The 18891-nt window shown below is 60.5% G+C and overlaps 1 protein-coding gene across 1 annotated transcript in view; it reads left to right on the top strand.

Moving 5' to 3' along the window:
• The first annotated feature begins 3642 nt into the window (after positions 1-3642).
• The window catches only part of LOC117645618, a 27063-nt gene continuing 11814 nt past the window's right edge, over positions 3643-18891 (top strand). The window contains exons 1-3 of the mRNA XM_034385881.1: positions 3643-3654; positions 4394-4543; positions 14209-14327. Of these exons, the coding sequence (XP_034241772.1) occupies positions 3643-3654; positions 4394-4543; positions 14209-14327 (281 nt within the window). The remainder of the gene's footprint in view (positions 3655-4393; positions 4544-14208; positions 14328-18891) is intronic.

The raw sequence follows: 18891 nt of genomic DNA, 5'->3' as shown, positions 1-18891 counted from the left end.
GCTAGCGCTACTGTACTGGGCCGTCTCCGAACGGCAGCGTCGCTCTGTCTCTCTCGCACCCATTACTGCTCGAGAGAGAGACAGCGCTTGTTCGGATTCAGGGGGCGTGTGCAGGCGAGCAGGGCGAGCAGGCCCCGTCGGGCCGGCCACCGGGACTCATTCCGAACCGTGTGCTCTGTCTCACTCGCACCTCCACGGAACGCCCCCAAGTGCGACAGAGACTGCGCGGGTGGGATAGCTCGCGATAGCCCGTCGCCACGACCTCGCTTGGCCGGCGTCACGTTGCCCGTGCCAGTCCTTATCATTGACTGTACCATAACCCAGCAAAGGAATCCGAGTCCAGAAAATACTGCAAGTTGATGGGTTTTTCCTGCTGAACGTGGTGTGTCTTTACGTTGCCGCAAGAACGAACCACAACCCAGCTCAGAACGCGTCATCGTAATTAGCCCACACGGTGCCACCTGGTGGGGGCGGCTGAGGGGATGAGTGAGTGAGAGAGACAGAGAGAGAGAGAGAGAGAGAGAGAGGAGAGAGAAAAGAGAGAGAGACGCTGTCATTAGAAAGAGAGAGGGCGAGAGGCAACCCCGCACCGCGCGTCCACCGGTGCGGATCATGCACAGGCGGCTGACGCGTGCTGCCACCCTGCGCGGACTGCGTGGGCTGGTTTACCCCCCCCCCCCACCCCCCTCCCCCTGCCGAGGGAAGGTGCGCACGAGTGCAGCCGATGCACCAGCTGGCGTGTGATTCAGAAAGCCGGTTCGACGAGATATGCATCGTAGAAACCAAAACGTCCTCGTACAAGTCCTTTTTCGATTTCTTTCGATTCGATTTTGGTTGCCTGGAGGCACGTTGCTGTCGCCTTGGCGCGCCTTGGCGGTGCTGCACACGCCGTCAGACGGCGGCACTTCGCCGCCGTTGAATCCTGCATGGCTCCCATTTTTCAGCACCGAACCTCATTTTCATCTCATGAATGTTGCGGGCGGCACTGCCAGGGCGGGGCGGGGGGCAAAATAAAGGTAAGGCTGCTCGCGGTGGAGGTAAAGAGGGCCATGCTTCTGGAGCCCCGCCCGGGACGGCCCGGGAGCGGAATAATACCCGTCAGAACGGGGTGAGGGCGTTGACCCCCCAGCGCTGCGTTCGAACGCCCAGCCCAGTTTGCCTCAGGCTTGCCAGAGGCTGCAGGCCAAGTCCCCCCGAAAGCCGACTTGCCCGCGGAAAATGAAATCAAGCCCGAGGCGACAGCGCAGCGCGCCAGCCCTCACAGTCGGGAAAGCGGGAAATGGCGCAGGCTGTCGATGGGGGCGAAACCTGACCACCGATATTGCAACCGATAAATATTCGGCCCGGAACTGGGCCAACTCGACCGCAAGGCTACAACACCCTCTCCCCTCTTCCCCCCGCCCGGCCGACCTCCCGATCACCTCGCCCGTATTGCGGCAGGACAAATGGAACAGAAGAATTAAACGGCGGCCTTTCTTGGCAGGGACGCCGACGAGGAGGGAACAACGGCTGCAGATTGGAACCGTTCGGCCGATTTGGAGTGCCGGTGTGCCCGGGCGGCGTGACAGTTTCAAGTTTCAAGTTAGGGGTTCAACTAGCAGCCTTGAGGTAAGTGGAAGCGAAATGGCACGATCATGCGTGGTTTAGCCTCTAGTGGTAATGGCAATGGAGGGCGTGGGCGTGCCTGATGGGATGCCTACCTCGCCGGCGCTCCCACTGGCCGCGGGTGCCGCGGGCAGCGCGCTGCGGGCAAGCCGCCCACCATTTCTACCCTTTCGTCGCCGTTTTGACCGACTTCGCGGTCCCGGTCAGAATGCTCCCATAGTGAGGCGCGAAAATGCCTTCTGTAGAAGAGGCATGCTAAAAGAAGCGAGTTTAGAATGCTGTCTCGGCTTGTTCGTGACTTATTGCGTGCGGGGTATCGTCCTCGTTTCGTCGCCTGGCCAGCTCCAACTCGGGGCGGGAGGCCTCAGCGCGGTCCAAAGTTTGGCCCTGGCCCTGGCGTGCCCGATGAGCGAAAGGAGATTATTTTGTTCCGTCCTTTATTCCGGGGCCTCGGTCTTCCGATATTACCCCGAGCACAAAGGTGGAGTCCCGGGGCTTTTCCGGGGTCCCTGCGTGCTGCCCAAACCGGCCCCCACACCGGCCCCCACACCGGCCGATCAAAAGCTCCATTTCCAGGCATCATCCGAATTTAAAGCTCAAAGCTTCAAGCCGCTACCGGCTGGCGTCCCAGCCCCCAGACAGCCCGCCAGCCACAGGGGTGCACAGGGGACTTCCGGGACTTCCCCTCCCCCCGTTTCCGGGTCCAAGTCCGGCCCGCCCTTTGTCCGCGCATTACATGCTCTGTCGGATCTTTTAACTTGCTCATTTCCACTTTCACTTTTTTCTAATTTTTCCCTTTAAAAAAAATTACCCGAGAGTCCTCTAACCAGGACGACGCGGGTACATCCACCTCGCCTCCGCCGTGGAGGTAACATAATTAAAAGTTTGACCCAAAGTCGCCTTTTTCTTGTCCTCCCGCGCAGAAATGCCGCGGGCCGCGGGCGAAATTCTGCCAGCAAAAACAACAACAGCAATAACAGCAATATCGCCGCGCCCGGGCAATGCCGGCAACGTGAGGGAATAAAAAGAATGCAAACAAGGAAACAAATTTGCTCCAAGATTCGCTGCGCGCCGCGCGCCGCGCCAAGAGCTGCAGAGGGAACGTTATAAGCATCGGGGGCAGGCAACTGAGAAAAATGTGTGTGTGTTGCCTTCGTGTGGGCCTTCATGTGGGGGAGCAGGGAGTCAAAGTCGGGGGCCTTCTCGTCGGCCCTTTCTTATCCTGGACACACACACACACACACACACACACACACACACACACACACACACACACACACACACACACACACACACACACACACACACACACACACACGAGGGAGGCACGCACAAAGCCACGCCAACGAACCGCGCCAAGTTTTGGCCGCGGTCTGTGCCGCTCGTGTCTGCGAAAGAAAATTGAAAACGGTATCGCGGTTTTTCCTGCGCAGAAATTCACTTTCTCTTGGCGCAAGGAAGTCCTATTATGGCGTCGCGGCGAAACTGGCGAGGAGTCAAGGGAGGTCCGGGGGGGGGGGGGGGGGGACGGCATTACCGTGCGGGGCTGCGCCCGGCTGCGGTCCAAAAACGATACCTCGTGTCGGCCCGGCCATGGCTAAGGCGTCTGGGCGCGCCTGGGCCCAGGGCAGGGTCCAGGGCTCGGTCCAGGTGAGGGAAAGGGCTGTTGCAGCCCGGCTGAGCTTTGGCACGGTGCCGCGATACGCCAGCCCCGGCCAGCCCCGGCCAGCCCCCCGCAGCGTCGGCAGCAACAACGCGGCCAAAACAAGAAAAATGGCTCTCCGCCCCGGAAGAACGGGCATAATGAGCAGAATAACGAAAAGGAGCGAAGTTCCGGGTTCCGCTAGCGGAGCTCCAGCGCGGCGGCCGGGCACAAAGACGCGGGGCAGCAGCGGCCAGCAGTCGGATCAGGAGCAGATTGGAGGAGAACAGAACGAGGGGCGGGCAGGACGTAGCGAATGAGAGGGAATGCACACACACGCAGACACACACACGTGCGCGCGGAAGCGTCTTGTGGCAAGTTGCAGAAAATGATAGATGGCGCAAGAGGTAAGACGAGGAGGGCGGTGGTGGTGCGGCGGCGGTGTGGCGGGGGTGTGAGAGAGACGGGGCGCGCGCCGCCGTGTTGACGGCCGTGGAGAGATGGAGAGAGAAGGGGTGGCGCTCGATGCTGGCGGCACGGCGTCGTTTCCATGGCGACGGGGGCCCAGGCAGGCAGCCCAGGCAGGCAGGCCCAGCCTCCGCGCTGCCGCGCTGCTCCACAGCAACAGAAGGAGAGGTGACGGTGGCGCCAGCCTGGGCGGGGCGGCGGGGCGGCGGGGCGGTCGGGGGTGGCGCGGGGCGCGCGGGCGGCGCGGGCCGGGTCGCTCTGGGGGTGGCTGGGGCTTGGGGCTGCCGCCTCGCTGCCGCCGCGCTGCCGCCTCCCTGCCGCTCCAGCCGCCGCTTTTGCACCGGAGTGTCCAGCTGGAGGCCCTCGCGCAGCCCGGCGGAGCCCGGCGCAGCCTCGCAGGGCGGTCCTGGCGGTCCGGGGCGCTAGTCCGCCAGTCGGCCGCGAGACGCGAGTCGCGAGCGCGTGCTCGCTTGGTGGTGGTGCGCGCGGCGGGCGATCTTCGCCTGCTTCGCGCGCGTCGTCACCCTGCACGCGGCCGTCGCCGTCCCGGTGTGGGCCGCCACTGCCGCCAGGGCCCGCGATGCTGGCATGGCCCCGCCCCGGTGCCCCCTGCTGCGGTGCTGCTGCGGCGGCGTGGTGCACGACAGCGACGCGGTGGACGCGGTGCAGGCCGCCAAGGCCGCCAAGGCCGCCAAGAAGGCCGGCAGGGGCTGCACGCCCAGCTGCGGCCAGGCCCTGGGCCAGGCCGCCGACGCGCTGCCCTCCTACTTCAGCGAGCCACCGCCGTCCTGCAAGAAGCTGCTGCGGAGGCGCGCCGGGCCCAGCAAGGTGAGCGGGAGGGTCGACCACCGCGTCGTCGCCGTCGTCGCGTTGCCATGGCGACCGGACTCGCGCCGCGCCAGCGCCGGCGAGGCCCTCGCTGAGGCCACCACGATAGGGTCATGATAGTCCGTTTTCGTCGCTTTGCCTCTCTCGCGCAGTGCAAAACTCGCAGAACAGCGAACCACGCGCGGATTGCCGCAGTGGCGTAGTGTTAAAACCATCTGCGTTGCCGCGCTCGTCCAGGATCACGTCGAGCGAGGGCGCCGACGACGACCGTACGAGAGGACGAGGACGGTGGACAATCCGGAGGCCAAAATAAAAGCACTGCCGCTCGTGTTGACCCTGCACTGTCCACTGTCCGCGCCCCAATCAACGAGGACAGCGACGGACAGGCGGACAGACAGGCAGACAGGCAGCGCGAACAAACCGGCGGCGACTCCAAATCAAATTTTCCCGCTCGCGGCCCGCGGGGACGCGAGGTCGGATTTATGTAGATTAATCGCCGCCCACGCCGTCCCTTTATCAATTGGCCAATGATAGCGCGGGGGGCCGTGTCGCCCAGCAGTGACACCCTGTCTGTCTGTCTGTCTGTCTGTCTGTCTGTCTGTCTGTCTGTCTGTCTGTCCATGTCTCTGTCTGTTTGTCGGGAAATGCTCCGCGGTGACCGGACGCCTGTGGTTCGCCGGGTAGGCATCACCGACACCGGCGTGTAGTCGGGGTTGCCTACTCGCCGGGCGATTGCGATTGCGATTAATGCCTGGACCACAAGTGATCGTCTGGCTTTCGGGCCCGCCCGGTCATGTCGGTGATACACCAGCACGTGACGGGGCGTCGCCAACGCTCTCGCCTGTCTGTCTGCCTGTCTGTCTGTCTGTCTGCCAGTGCGCGCGAGGCAAACACTGCCTATTGGCTCCAACGCGGCCCCAGGGCGGCGCGTGGCAACGAATCGGCCCCGAGGGCAGCTAGGCTCGCAAATTGCCTATCAGTTGGCAGTGTCGCAGTGCGAATCGTTCCGGGTTCCGGCCGTCCCGGCCCCGCCATGGCCTCCACGGGCCGCGGGGGCCGCGGGGGCCACTCCGGCCACTCCGGCACGCCGATGGGCGCACTAATGGCCAACTAGGTCGAGTCGCCGGACGCGAGGCGGCGACGCGGGCGACGACGCGCCGCGACGCGCGGACGTGTACTCAGTTCAATTGCTTTTCCGTGCCCGCTCGCTCTCGGCCCGGCCTCGTTTTCTTGTTTTCGTCGGAGGCTCCATCGACGCGCTCGCAAAATAACAGCGGGAAAAAAATTTGAGGGAAAAATAAAGCCCATGGCGCGGGCCGCGCGATGTCGGCGAAATCATTTTCCAGGCATCGACGCCGGCAGTTTTTGTTTTAGTTATCATCTTTTTTTCGCGAATAAAAAAAAGTCGGTGCAGTCTTGCGAATGAACGAGGCAAACCGACTCTTGATGAAGTGCGCGGCTGTGCTGCTGTGATTCGATTTTGATCTCCTCAGCGGAGCGCCCCAGTATTTGTCTGTCTGTCCAACTTGCGCATGTCAGTCTGTCTGCGTGCCTGGTGGCGTGTTTTCAAACCCCAATCGGATTGAATGGCGTGCTCTTGGCAACAGCCCGGCCATGCTGCCGTGCTGTAGCCACTGAAAATTAGCGCCCCTTCAGCACTAGCGCGACGTGCTCCCATTGTTGCGGCCAGGCGCTCGGTTCGAGTCCTGTTTAGCGACTCTGGAGCTGGAGCTTGCTGGAGCTGAAAACGCGACTAGAGTTTTGGCCGCCCCCACCGGTCTTCTGGCCCTCCGTGGGGCAGCAGCACAAGGCGGCGACCCCTAAAGGTCGGAAGCGGGCGGGAAATAGGGTAGGTCCCCGGAAGGATCAGGGCAGCAATGCCGCAGCACCGGGGGTATTTCCTGTCGTGGGGGAGGGCCTGGCCGGCCTGGCCGCGGACCGCAGCCCGGACCTCAAGTACCCCATAACCTCAGAGGCAACGGCAGCCCGGGGAGCCAGCGCCGTTGCCGCTCGGCGGGCCCGAAGCAGGTCCCCAGGAAGGACGGCGAGTTTGTCCCCGTCGGCCAGGGCGACGGACAGACGGACGGACGGATAGACAGACGGGGCATAAATGCAGGCCGCGCATTAGCATAGCGACCCAGACCCAAGCCTGATGAATGTCGCCGGCGTCGCCAGGTAGGGGCGGCGAGACTCGGACGGACTTGGCGCCACCATCCCCCGCACTCACACACCCACACACCCACACACTCGACGCGGCGTCTTTGTTTTGTGGGATTAACTCATCACTTAGTTCTGCTCCGCCTTGCGAGGGCCCGGCGAGGGGCCCTGCGAGCCCTTCACGCGCCTCGTCGGCCTCGACCCTTACAGTCCTTTGCCGGCCGGCTAGCCGCGGCAGGACCAGCCCTTTGGACCAGCCCTTTGGACCAGCCCTTTGGACCAGCCCTTTGGACCAGCCCCTTGGACCAGCCCTTTGGACCAGCCCCTTGGACCAGCCCTTTGGACCAGCCCTTTGGACCAGCTCTCTACGCCCAGCCATTGCGGTTAGGACGGATGCCTACCCTTGCGGTCCTCGTTGGTCACTCGCACTGAAGGAGGCTTCGTTTGCGCGCGCGCTTGTGTGTGTGTGTGTGTGTGCTGTTTTTTGGTGGGGGTGGATTCAAAAAAGACGCTCAAAAACTAATCCCCGATTGCGACGAAACGTTGAGGGCGTGCTAGTTCCCGATACGGTCCGAACATCTCAGTGCGTCCGCCGTTCAGGATTTTATCTCATTCTATTTGCTGTGGTTTGGCCATTGTACCCCCGCCCTCCGTGCATCCATCCCCCCCCCTCCCCCTCCCCCGCCTCTTCCGTCTCTGAGCCCCGATTTAATTGATCACATAACGCGATTAGGCCGTGATAGCGTTTTCGGCGCGTCTTTCTCCAGTCGACCGGGAGGACGCAGCTCAGTCCTCCACCCCACCACTTGTTGTTGTTGTTGTTGTTGCACCTGCTCCAGTACCGGCGGGCCGGCAGCGTTGAAAAGGTACCCGTCCGACCGCGTGGTGGCTGCTGCTGGCCCCACACTGCACAAGCAGTGGAGTGTGAGGGGAGATAGCGGCAGTCCTCGTCGCTGTCGCTCTCTCTCTCTCTCTCTCTCTCTCTCTCTCTCTCTCTCTCTCTCTCTCCCTCCCGCATGCGGTGCACCACCACACCATAATCCGAGGTGCTCTTCGACACCAGCTCTAGCAGCAGCGAGCCAGGGTTGCGGTTGTGGTTTGGCGGCGTTTTTTGTTTGTTTTTATTTCGAAATTTTTTTTTGGCAGGTTGGACAGCGATTTCCACGGCTGACTTTATTTTTTTGCAGCTTCGTAAGAAAGTCTACCGCCGGCTTCGTAAACTGGAGGGAAAAATTGTTTCCCGCGCGACGTCGCCGCGAGACGGTCGTCGCTTAGGAGGGAGAGAGAGAGAGAGAGACAAAAAAACGTGGGCGCCTCTCGGAACGCCCCGCCTCGCCCTCGCCCCCACAGTGTGGCGGCCTGGCCAGGCCCTGGTAGTGGCGGGGCGGCGCCAGCACACTGATAACTCCGAGTGTGAGGCCTCTGTCTCTCTCGCACTCATGCGGCGTCCTGTGTGGGTGCGAGAGAGATCGACGCGCTCGGACTCAGCCTACAGGCGGCGGCGTCTCTCCGGGATGCTTGCCAAAGATGTCCCGTGGGGCGCCTCGCAAGCGCCACCCGCCACCGGGGCCGGGGCGGGGCGGGGCGGGGACGGGCACCGCTGCCGATGCGTAACTCAAATGAGATTTCCGCATCCAGCTCGTTGCCGTGTCTCCCTCCTCTCTGTGTGCACGCAGGCGCGCTCTCTCTCTCTCTCTCTCTCTCTCTCTCTCTCTCTCTCTCTCTCTCTCTCTCTCTCACACACACACACACAGTAATCACCCGATCGGGATCGACGCGGGGGTCTTATCGGTCATACGCTATGATCATGTGCAAACATTTGGCAAGGCCGCCATAGTACACTATATATGGTAGTGGGAATACAAACATGCACACACACGCACACATCAAATAATATACCGTCGCACACACGCCCAGACACACACACACACACACACACGCGCGCGCGCGCGCGCGCGCGCCAGGGAGGCAGGTGCGATATTAAACGTCAAGGCGGCTCCGTTCTCGGGAGTTTTATGCACACCCTTTTCATACCGCGGTGACGTCATGACTAGACGGATCCCCCTGGAAGACACCGCGGCCCGCGGCGGCCCGCCAGGCCTTAGCCAGGCCCGGCCCGAGGGCGTCCCTGGGGAACGCCCCGCCCCGCCCCGCCCCGCCCCGCCCCGCCCCGCCCCGCCCCGCCGGTGCAACATGCAAAGTCCCGTAATGGCTGTCGGACGGGCTGGACGCGTTCAAAGGGTGGCTCTCGATCGAGTCCCTGTCTCTCTCCGACGCCAGGCAAACGCCAGAGCGCGCGAGGGGGCGTGCGAGAGAGACAGAGCGAGACTGCGGTGCACGCCAAATTGCGGCACGTCTGTCGAATTATACTTCATCGCCCTGCCCGCCCGCCTGGCCGCCCGGCCGCCTTTTGAAGGCATATTTGCATTATTTGTCTGGGAACCTCATCAGCGAACGAACGCGTTGCCGCAAAGTGGGCGAGTGCCCGCAGTACGGAAACCGAAAGATGGAATGGTTTCGATTTCGAACCCGAATCCTGACTGGGCTGGTGACCAACGAACAGCTGGGCGGCCGAAATGAAGTGCTTGCTGAAACAGGGGAACGTAGTTTCGAAAAAAACGGAGCAAACATGCAGACTGACTAGAGGATGGTTTAAGGTTTAAGGTTTAAGAGTGGACGCTCAACGAACGGCTCTGTCACAGCACACCAAATCATACTCACACACGCGCACTAACACACACACACACACACCTCCAAGAGGCCGTGACGTCATGATACAGTCCGCAGTTTACGCGTCGAGGCGCACAAGACACGGTCCCCACGGCCCCCGCTGCCAACAAAGACAAGTCCCGGACACGACCGCTAGAGCGCCACTGCTGCCACTGCCGCACCACTTTGTTTGTCTTTGCCCCACAAGCCCCACTAGGCCCCCGCGGAGCCAGCCTGTCTGTCCGCCTGCCTGCCTGTCTGTCTGCCCGCACGCACGCTTCATTAGAAGCGCGGCGAATTGCCCCGGCGAATCGCAAGAGCGAGGACCCCATCAAGGATTTGCGCGGGAAAAAGGAAGGGCTGATTGATTTTCCAGGACCATTAACCTTTTTAATGGGATCGAGAGAGAAGGGCAGCTGTCCCCGCAAGACCACCGCCTCCCCACACTGTCACCGTGTCGCCCCCAAGAACAAAGAGGCTCACTGAGGGCCCTCATGCACGGAGTATTTCCTGCCTCGGCATCCCCAGCAGCCCCTCGGGGGGCCCTCTGGCCGGTCTGCCGCACGCCCTGCCCACGCCCCCCTCGGGGCGCTGCCTTGGCTCGGCCACGGCGCGGCCAGCCCGATGTTCGGCGACGCTTTCTAAATGGGCCCCCGCAGCCCCGTGCTGGGGCGGGGACGTGTGTGACGACCCCGAGCCCCTCTTGGGGCACTTTGGGGCAGCCCGGCCTCCAGCGTGCTTCCAGCGCGCCTCCGGGCTCCCAGTGTAGGAGCGACTATCATCGCCCGGGTTAGTTCCCCAATGTAATCCCGTTGAGGAGCTAACAGGGCTAACAGCGTCAGCCGGCTTGGTTAGCTAGCGGTGGCGCAATTTGGTCGCTCACTTTGCGAGTTTCCTTTTCAATTTATCTTTTTCGGTTCCCTCTGCTTCATAACGCCGGTGCTCGGGGTGTATGTCGTTTGTCCGACCTTCTTTTGTCCGACCTGTCCAAATTTCACTTGGGAAAGCCACTCCTAAAATGTAAAGAATTGCTGGGAGTCGAACCCTAGCCCCTGCGCGTGATCATGATTTCCTCGGGATGCCACAGTGTGAAGCCAGTCGTGGGACTTGGGACTTGCGACACACTTTTCTGAAACAGCGGCGGCTGAGCGCGCAGAGGCGTTGATCCGCTACTCCAGGGGCTGGGGTTCGACTCCCTGCAATCCTTTACATTTTAGGAGTAGCTTTCCCGGTGCGGTTTGGGCCCGCTGCGCCACTCGGCTTACTCGGCGAGCCACGGTGGCCGAAGATGTTGAGATCTTTGAATCCTATACTCGGATCGAGCGATCGAATACTAGCTACCCGCTCTTTTTGTCTGACTATACGGTTCGGACCAGCGGCTTCAAATGCTCCCCTTCGCACATCGGCACCCATGGGCCGTGGTGGCCGAGAGCGCAGAGGCGTCGGGTCCCGACTGCGGGGTCCGGGGTTCGATACCCAGCACCGTAAAGAATATTTTGACCAAGCTTGCATCGCAAGAAGGCGGTTCAAGTATACAAAATCGGCCGGCGTTCAGTGTGCCTCTCATAGCCCAGTGGTTCCGCTGCTGGGCAGGGTGACGCAGACTCCTGATTACCAGTAGCATGGCCCCTGAGTGGGAAGGGGGCCGGGAACGAAACCCGACTACTGGGAAAGGTGGCAGCCTGGCCTACTATGAGAGGACTCCTCCACATCACAGATGACGCGACCAATGACGGGGCCACTGCGGTTTAACTCTGAGGTTGCTCCTGTGATGAGATGGGGGAACCACTGGCTCACCAAGCCAGCGGGGAAGAGGGCCGGTTCGCCGGGGTGCCCTCTTTCGCTGAAATTTTCTTTATAGTGTTCATTTTACTTCTGTTACTCTGAATACATTTTGTGTTAAAATGTACAAATTTGGATTGTTCTGCATCCAGTCTTGATTGACATAGAGAGTGAGCCGCGGGTGTTTAGATCAATTGAGCGCCGCCGAGTTGCTCTCTAGCCCAGTGGTTCTCAACCTTAGGGTCGCGACCCCAAGTGGGGTCGCGAAAAAATTTTAAGGGGTCGCGGCGAGGTAGCTGGGGTCGTGTTTTGGGCCGATTTTAAGCAGCCACTGCGTCTGATCCGAGGCGGGCATTTTGCTCCCTCAACGGGCAATTGGTCTTTGGACCTTCCTTTAGCATGCCTCTGTTACGGAGTGCGATTATCAGTTTTAGTTTGGGAGCAGTATTGTCTCAAAGTTGGCCAAAACGCTCAGAAATGTCTTTAAAAAATCATGTTTTGGGTCGATTTTAAGCAGCCACTGCGTCTGATCCAAGGCGGGCATTTTGCTCCCTCAACGGGCAATTGGTCTTTGGACCTTCCTTTAGCATGCCTCTGTTACGGAATGCGATTATCAGTCTTAGTTTGGGAGCAGTATTGTCTCAAAGTTGGCCAAAACGCTCAGAAATGTCTTTAAAAAATCATGTTTTGGGTCGATTTTAAGCAGCCACTGCGTCTGATCCGAGGCGGGCATTTTGCTCCCTCAACGGGCAATTGGTCTTTGGACCTTCTTTTAGCATGCCTTTTTTACGGAGTGTGATTATCAGTCTTAGTTTGGGAGCAGTATTGTCTCAAAGTTGGCCGAAACGCTCAGAAATGTCTTTGAAAAATCGTTGTGCCTGTTTTGGTCAACTTTGAGACAATACTGCTCCCAAACTAAGACTGATAATCGCATTCCGTAACAGAGGCATGCTAAAGGAAGGTCCAAGGAACAATTGCCCGTTGAGGGAGCAAAATGCCCGCCTTGAATCAGACGCAGTGGCTGCTTAAAATCGACCCAAAACATGATTTTTTAAAGACATTTCTGAGCGTTTTGGCCAACTTTGAGACAATACTGCTCCCAAACTAAGACTGATAATCGCACTCCGTAACAGAGGCATGCTAAAGGAAGGTCCAAAGACCAATTGCCCGTTGAGGGAGCAAAATGCCCGCCTTGGATCAGACGCAGTGGCTGCTTAAAATCGACCCAAAACATGATTTTTTAAAGACATTTCTGAGCGTTTTGGCCAACTTTGAGACAATACTGCTCCCAAACTAAGACTGATAATCGCATTCCGTAACAGAGGCATGCTAAAGGAAGGTCCAAAGACCAATTGCCCGTTGAGGGAGCAAAATGCCCGCCTTGAATCAGACGCAGTGGCTGCTTAAAATCGACCCAAAACATGATTTTTTAAAGACATTTCTGAGCGTTTTGGCCAACTTTGAGACAATACTGCTCCCAAACTAAGACTGATAATCGCACTCCGTAACAGAGGCATGCTAAAGGAAGGTCCAAAGACCAATTGCCCGTTGAGGGAGCAAAATGCCCGCCTCGGATCAGACGCAGTGGCATGTTAAAGGAGGGGTCCCGTGGGGTCGCGAAACTTTTCCTGGGGGTCGCGGAAATTTTTGGCTACAAATTTGGGGTCGCGAGCCGCGAAAGGTTGAGAACCGCTGCTCTAGCCGCAGCCTGACCGCCTGGCGGTGTAAGTGGGTCGGACAAAACGGAGGTCGGACAAAATTTTCAGCCGATTCACGGGCAAGTGAAATTTGGACAGGTCGGACACATGAAGGTCGGACAAACGATGAGCACCGCTCGAAGCGGGACCGCGAACGACACGCCCACTCGGCCGCACAAGCGCACACACTGGCAGTCGCCTTCCATCACACGTACGCGCTCACACTCACACACTCACGCGAGGCTCGCGTTTAGTGGATATTCTCTGGCGAGGAGGCCCCCAGGCCCCAGGCCTCTCTCCTCGTCCTGCGAGACGGTAAAAGGGTCGGACAGGGCGGGGCGCGGGGCGGGGCGGGTGGGCGGGGCGGCGGCGGGGCTGCCCCGGTGCCCCGTACACCTGTCCGAGACGTGTCGCTTAACCGACCTCTCCCTTCTCGCTGAGCCGGAATGGAGGAGGGCTGCGCCATGGCTGCGCGCTGCACCGCAACAACAACAATCTCCAATCTACGAGAGCACTCCTCTTCGTCCCCGCCTCCTTGTTGTTGTTGTTGTTGTTGTTGTTCTTATCGCGGCATCGCCAATAGGCCAGCTAACTCAACAACAACACGGCCCGGATCGAGTGGATCAGACCGCGCCATTTCGTGGCCCTGTTGGCGCTGAGCAAACAGATGAGGAATGTTGGCGGCGGCGCTCTCAGGGATGATTAGGCACGTGTCTTTGTTCTGGGGTTCGATACCGCCGCGGCGGGTAGTTTTTTTCCTCTGTCTCGGTGGCGCCCTGAGAGGGTGCCAAGAAACTCCGTGAAACATTCACCCCGTGGGACGAGGCGAGGCGGCCAGGCGGCCGGGCGGGGAGCGGGCCTCCTTAAACGATCAAGAAGAGTACTTCCTTTTTATTACTTCTAAAAAATGCATGCGTCCCGGCATGCGCGCTCGCAGGCCGGCCCCACCCCACAGTGGGCCAGAAGACCGGTGGAGGCGGACGAAACTCAAGACGCGTTTTGAACTCCAGGGTCGCTACCGAACGAGTGACCCCACCAATGGATTCCTCGTTCGGAGAGTAGTCCATTGGTGGGGTGGGTCACACGTTTGGTTCGAGTCTTGTTTAGAGACCCAGGAGCTCAAAATGCGTCTGGAGTTTCGGCCGCCGCCACCGGTCTTCTGGCCCACCGTGCTGCGGCCGTGCTGCCGTTCTCAAGAACGCACCGCGCGGGGCGCTAATGCGAACGGCGGGGCTGCTTGCTCCATTATTAAGAAGGATCCGGCGGGAGTGGCTGTTCGAACCACAATGGCGTTTCTAGTTTCTGGTGGCGTGCCCGCAGGTGGTGCTGTTCCCGGACGAGGCCTGGGCGAGGAACGCCACCTCCTCGTACTGGACGCTGGCGCCCGTCTGGTGGAGCCCCAACCGCTGCGTCGTCGTCGAGGTGTCCGGGACCAGAAGGTGAGTTTAGCAGCTAGAAGCGGCAACGGCGCACAGTGGGCCGGAAGATCGGTGGAGGCGGCCAAAACTCTAAACGCGTTTTGAGCTCCAGAGTCGCTAAATGGGACTTGAACCGAGCGTGTGACCCCACCAATGGATTGCTCTCCGAACGAGGAATCCATTGGTGGAGTCACACGTTCGGTTCGAGTCCCATTGCAGCCTAGTCTGCAGCTCAAAACACGTCTGGAGTTTTGGCCGCCTTCGCCGGTGGCGGTGCGCTGCGCCCGCCCCGTTGACACCCTCCTGCTGACGGGAGCCCCATCTCGCGGGCCAATCCGCCGAGGTGCGTGGCACTTTGTATTCGGGGCGGCCCGGCCGGAACGAACACGGAACGAACACGGAGGCAAGGGGGCATGGGCCGCATGGGGCACCCAGCTAGTGGAAAGCCGGAGCAGGCGCCTCCCCGCCACACCTCCCATCCCACCTGCCGCCAATTCAGACAATAATACAGCAAATCGGAGGTCCACCTTCATCATTCCGCGGAACGGCCCGGAATTCAGAAAGAGTTCGCGCCCGCGGCGATTCGCGCGTCGAAGTGAAGGGTGAGCTGCTGTGCGCCCATGTGTGAGGTTCAGGTTCGAATCCCCCCCTTTTTCTTTATTTTTTTTCCCCTTTTCGGGGTGGAAATTCCGGGGGCTGTAAAGGGTTGCCTACCTTCTGGGCTTCTGCTTCCCCGGCCCCACCGTTTGGCTGGCTGCCTGGCTGTCTGGCATTCCGAACCATCAATCACAGCCAGGCAGCCAGAGCCATCCAGGCAGCCAGGCAGGCAGGCAGGCATCTCGAGGATTGGCAGATCTTCGCGTCCGCTTCGGCTCAACCGCGCGTTGTCGTGATTCCGTTCCCTCCGCGAGGCTAGGCAGGCCAGGCGGGCTGTCTGGCCGCTCCATGCAGCGGGATTACCCTAACTGAACAGAACAAGGCTCCACGCTGCAAGGCCCTGTCGATGCTCTAGTCCGGCTCAAGCGCCCTTCTCTTTTTATCGCCCTCCCTCGCCCTGCTCCCTCCCCCGGCTTTACGGACTGAATATTGATTTGATCCGTGTTAACAGAGAGAGGCTGGCCGTGCAGGCCGTGCAGGCCGTGCAGGCCGAGGGCACGTCGCTGCCTTGTACCAAATTCCGCTCGCGGATAACCGCCCTGCCAGGCCTTGCCAGGTTGCCACTCCGCACACGGACCTCTGCGCCCGCGCCTCGTCCCCGGGGTGCGCGGGCCAGGTGTCCACACACGGAGGGTGGCAACCCTACAAACTGGAGCACCACCGGGCACCGCCCCTACCGTAGAGTTGCCGCCAAAAGACTTGGCAAGTACATCGAAACTCACTTCCAAAGTTGTTACCTCGAAAGGGTTGAGTGGGCCGGCCCGGCCGGGCGGCAGCGCGGCGGCAGCGCGGCGGCGGGGGTGTCGAGGCGAGGTGGGGGTTGCTGCTGACGAGACACGGGACGCGGACCGACCCGAAAACCGAACGCCGCCGCTGGGATTCGAACCCGAACCTGATGAACCGGTGCCAGCAGCGCTGAGCGCCTCGGCGTCGGCGCCCCTGTGGTGGGGAGGGCGGGCCGTGCCGCTGGGCTCGAGAGCTGGCCGGGTTGCCTACCCGACGGGCGTTCGCGGCGCTCGGAGCGACGGACAGACGCACGAGGGGTGCCTACACTGAAAAAACGCGTTTCTGTCTGTCTGTCTGTCTGTCTGTCTGTCTGGCCGTCCGTCCGTCCTTCCGCCCGTCCCACTTTGCTTGCAAATGCAGGTGATCCTCATTTAGCGCTTCCTCGGCGTGCCGGAGGCGATTCCTTCGCATTCCGATGGAAAGCAATGGATGACGTCACGGGGGCGGCCGCCCGTCTGGTCCTAGGTTCGAATCCCCGCGCCGGCGAGGCGGACACGTCCACAGCGATAATTATTCCCGGCGAGATTACCGCTCGCAGTAAAACGGCACGATGAATAATACGGGAAAAAAGAGGGCGAAAAAAAGAAAAACAGAAACGAACGAAATGATTTAATAAAAATATGGACATGATCCACGGGATAATTAGCCGGCCGTTTAAACGACGCGTGGAGTCTATGTAGCTTGACCCACCTCAAAGTTGACCTACCTATATATTAATTAATAAAAATATTAATATAAATATTAGAATATAAATATGGGAATATAAATAGGAGTAATATAAATATTACCAAAAAAAGTTGACCCACCCCAGAGTTGACCTACCCTATATTTTTGACTTGACCGACGAAGCGCGACGGCTCGGGGCAGGGGAAGCGCGACGGCCTCGCGGCAGGGGAAGCGCGACGGCCCTCGCGGCAGGAGAACCGCGACAGTGTCGCGGCGGGGAAGCGCGACAGTGTCGCGGCAGGGGAAGCGCGGACAGTGTCCGGGTCGCGGCAGGGGAAGCGCGACGGCCTCGCGGCAGGGGAAGCGCGACAGTGTCGCGCAGGGGAGCGCGACAGTGTCGCGGCAGGGGAAGCGCGACAGTGTCGCGGCAGGGGAAGCGCGACGGCCGCGGCAGGGAAGCGCGACAGTGTCGCGGCAAAGGAAGCGCGACAGTTGTCGCGGGCAGGGGAAGCGCGACAGTGTCGCGGCAGGGGAAGCGCGACAGTGTCGCGGCAGGGAAGCGCGACGGCCTCGCGGCAGGGGAAGCGCGACAGTGTCGCGGCAAGGAAGCGCGACAGTGTCGCGGCAGGGGAAGCGCGACAGTGTCGCGGCAGGGGAAGCGCGACGGCCTCGCGGCAGGGGAAGCGCGACAGTGTCGCGGCAGGAAGCGCGACGTGTCGCGGCAGGGGAAGCGCGACAGTGTCGCGGCAGGGGAAGCGCGACGGCCTCGGGCAAGGGAAGCGCGACAGTGTCGCGGCAAAGGAAGCGCGACAGTGTCGCGGCAGGGGAAAGCGCGACAGTGCGCGGCAGGGGAAGCGCGACCGGCCGCGCGGGGGAAGCGCCTCGCGGCGCCAGGGCCGCGGAAGTACGGTCTGGGGGAGGGGGGCGAAATTTTATGAAAAATTGTTGGGTTGCCTACCGTTAAGGGCAACACCCAATACGGTTTAGACTTCTCTAATAGTGTTCCAAAGCAGCAAACGAACAAGCTTAAAGCGAAAATGCACACAATTCTAGACTTTAACAAATTTTGCCATTTTTAGAGCTTAATCACACGCTTTATTGGTGGGCGAAGCGAGCCAAACGGCAAAATAATGGAGGAAATTAAGAAAACTGCGAGCGAGCGAGCAAGAAGCAAAAAATCAAAGAATTGCGACATTGCTATATTTTCTCTCTATTTCGAGCTCAAAATGGCACTTAGTGTCTGAAAGTGGTGAAGGGGGGAGGGCGATGCCAAACAGCGAGGCGTGCCAGCGTCAAAAGCGAGGCTGTGCCAGCGTCAAACGCGAGGCTGTGCCAGCGTCAAACAGCGAGGCTGTGCCAGCGTCAAACGCGAGGCTGTGCCAGCGTCAACCGAGGCTGTGCCAGCGTCAAACAGCGAGCAGGCGGTGCCAGCGTCAACAAGCGAGGCTGTGCCAGGCGTCAAACAGCGAGGCTGTGCCAGCGTCAAACAGCGAGGCGTGCCAGCGTCAAACAGCGAGGCTGTGCCAGCGTCAAACTGCGGGCTGTGCCAGCCGCACACCAGCGAGGCTGTGCCAGCGTCAAACAGCGAGGCTGTGCCAGCGTCAAACAGCGAGGCTTGCCAGCGTCAAACAGCGAGGCTGTGCCAGCGCAAACAGCGAGGCTGTGCCAGCCTCCCAAAAAGCGAGGCTGTGCCAGCCTCACACAGCAGGCTGTGCCGCGCAAACAGCGAGGCTGTGCCAGCGTCAAACAGCGAGGCTGTGCCACCTCAAACAGCGAGGCTGTGCCAGCTAAACAGCGAGGCTGTGCCAGCTCAACAGCGAGGCTGTGCCAGCTCAAACAGCGAGGCTGTGCCCGCGTCAAACAGCGAGGCGTGCCAGCCTCAAACAGCGAGGCTGTGCCAGCGTCAAACAGCGAGGCTGTGCCAGCGTCAAACAGCGAGGCTGTGCCAGCGTCAAACAGCGAGGCTGTGCCAGCTCAAACAGCGAGGCTGTGCCAGCCTCAACAGCGAGGCTTGCCAGCGTCAAACAGCGAGGCTGTGCCAGCGTCAAACAGCGAGGCTGTGCCAGCGTCAAACAGCGAGGCTGTGCCAGCGTCCAGCGAGGCTGTGCCAGCTCAAAAAGCGAGGCTGTGCCAGCTCAACAGCGAGGCTGTGCCAGCGTCAAACAGCGAGGCTGTGCCAGCTAAACAGCGAGGCTGTGCCAGCGTCAAACAGCGAGGCTGTGCCAGCGCAAACAGCGAGGCTGTGCCAGCTCAAACAGCGGGCTGTGCCAGCGTCAAACAGCGAGGCTGTGCCAGCCAAACAGCGAGGCTGTGCCAGCGTCAAACAGCGAGGCTGTGCCAGCTAAACAGCGAGGCTGTGCCAGCTCAAACAGCGAGGCTGTGCCAGCTCAAAAAGCGAGGCTGTGCCAGCTCAAACAGCGAGGCTGTGCCAGCGTCAAACAGCGAGGCTGTGCCAGCGTCAAACAGCGAGGCTGTG

This window comes from Thrips palmi, unplaced genomic scaffold (assembly GCF_012932325.1).
Source record: "Thrips palmi isolate BJ-2018 unplaced genomic scaffold, TpBJ-2018v1 HiC_scaffold_10, whole genome shotgun sequence".
Taxonomy (NCBI): domain Eukaryota; kingdom Metazoa; phylum Arthropoda; class Insecta; order Thysanoptera; family Thripidae; genus Thrips; species Thrips palmi.
Note: the sequence above shows the minus strand (reverse complement) of the source record. Positions and strands in the feature narration are given on the sequence as shown.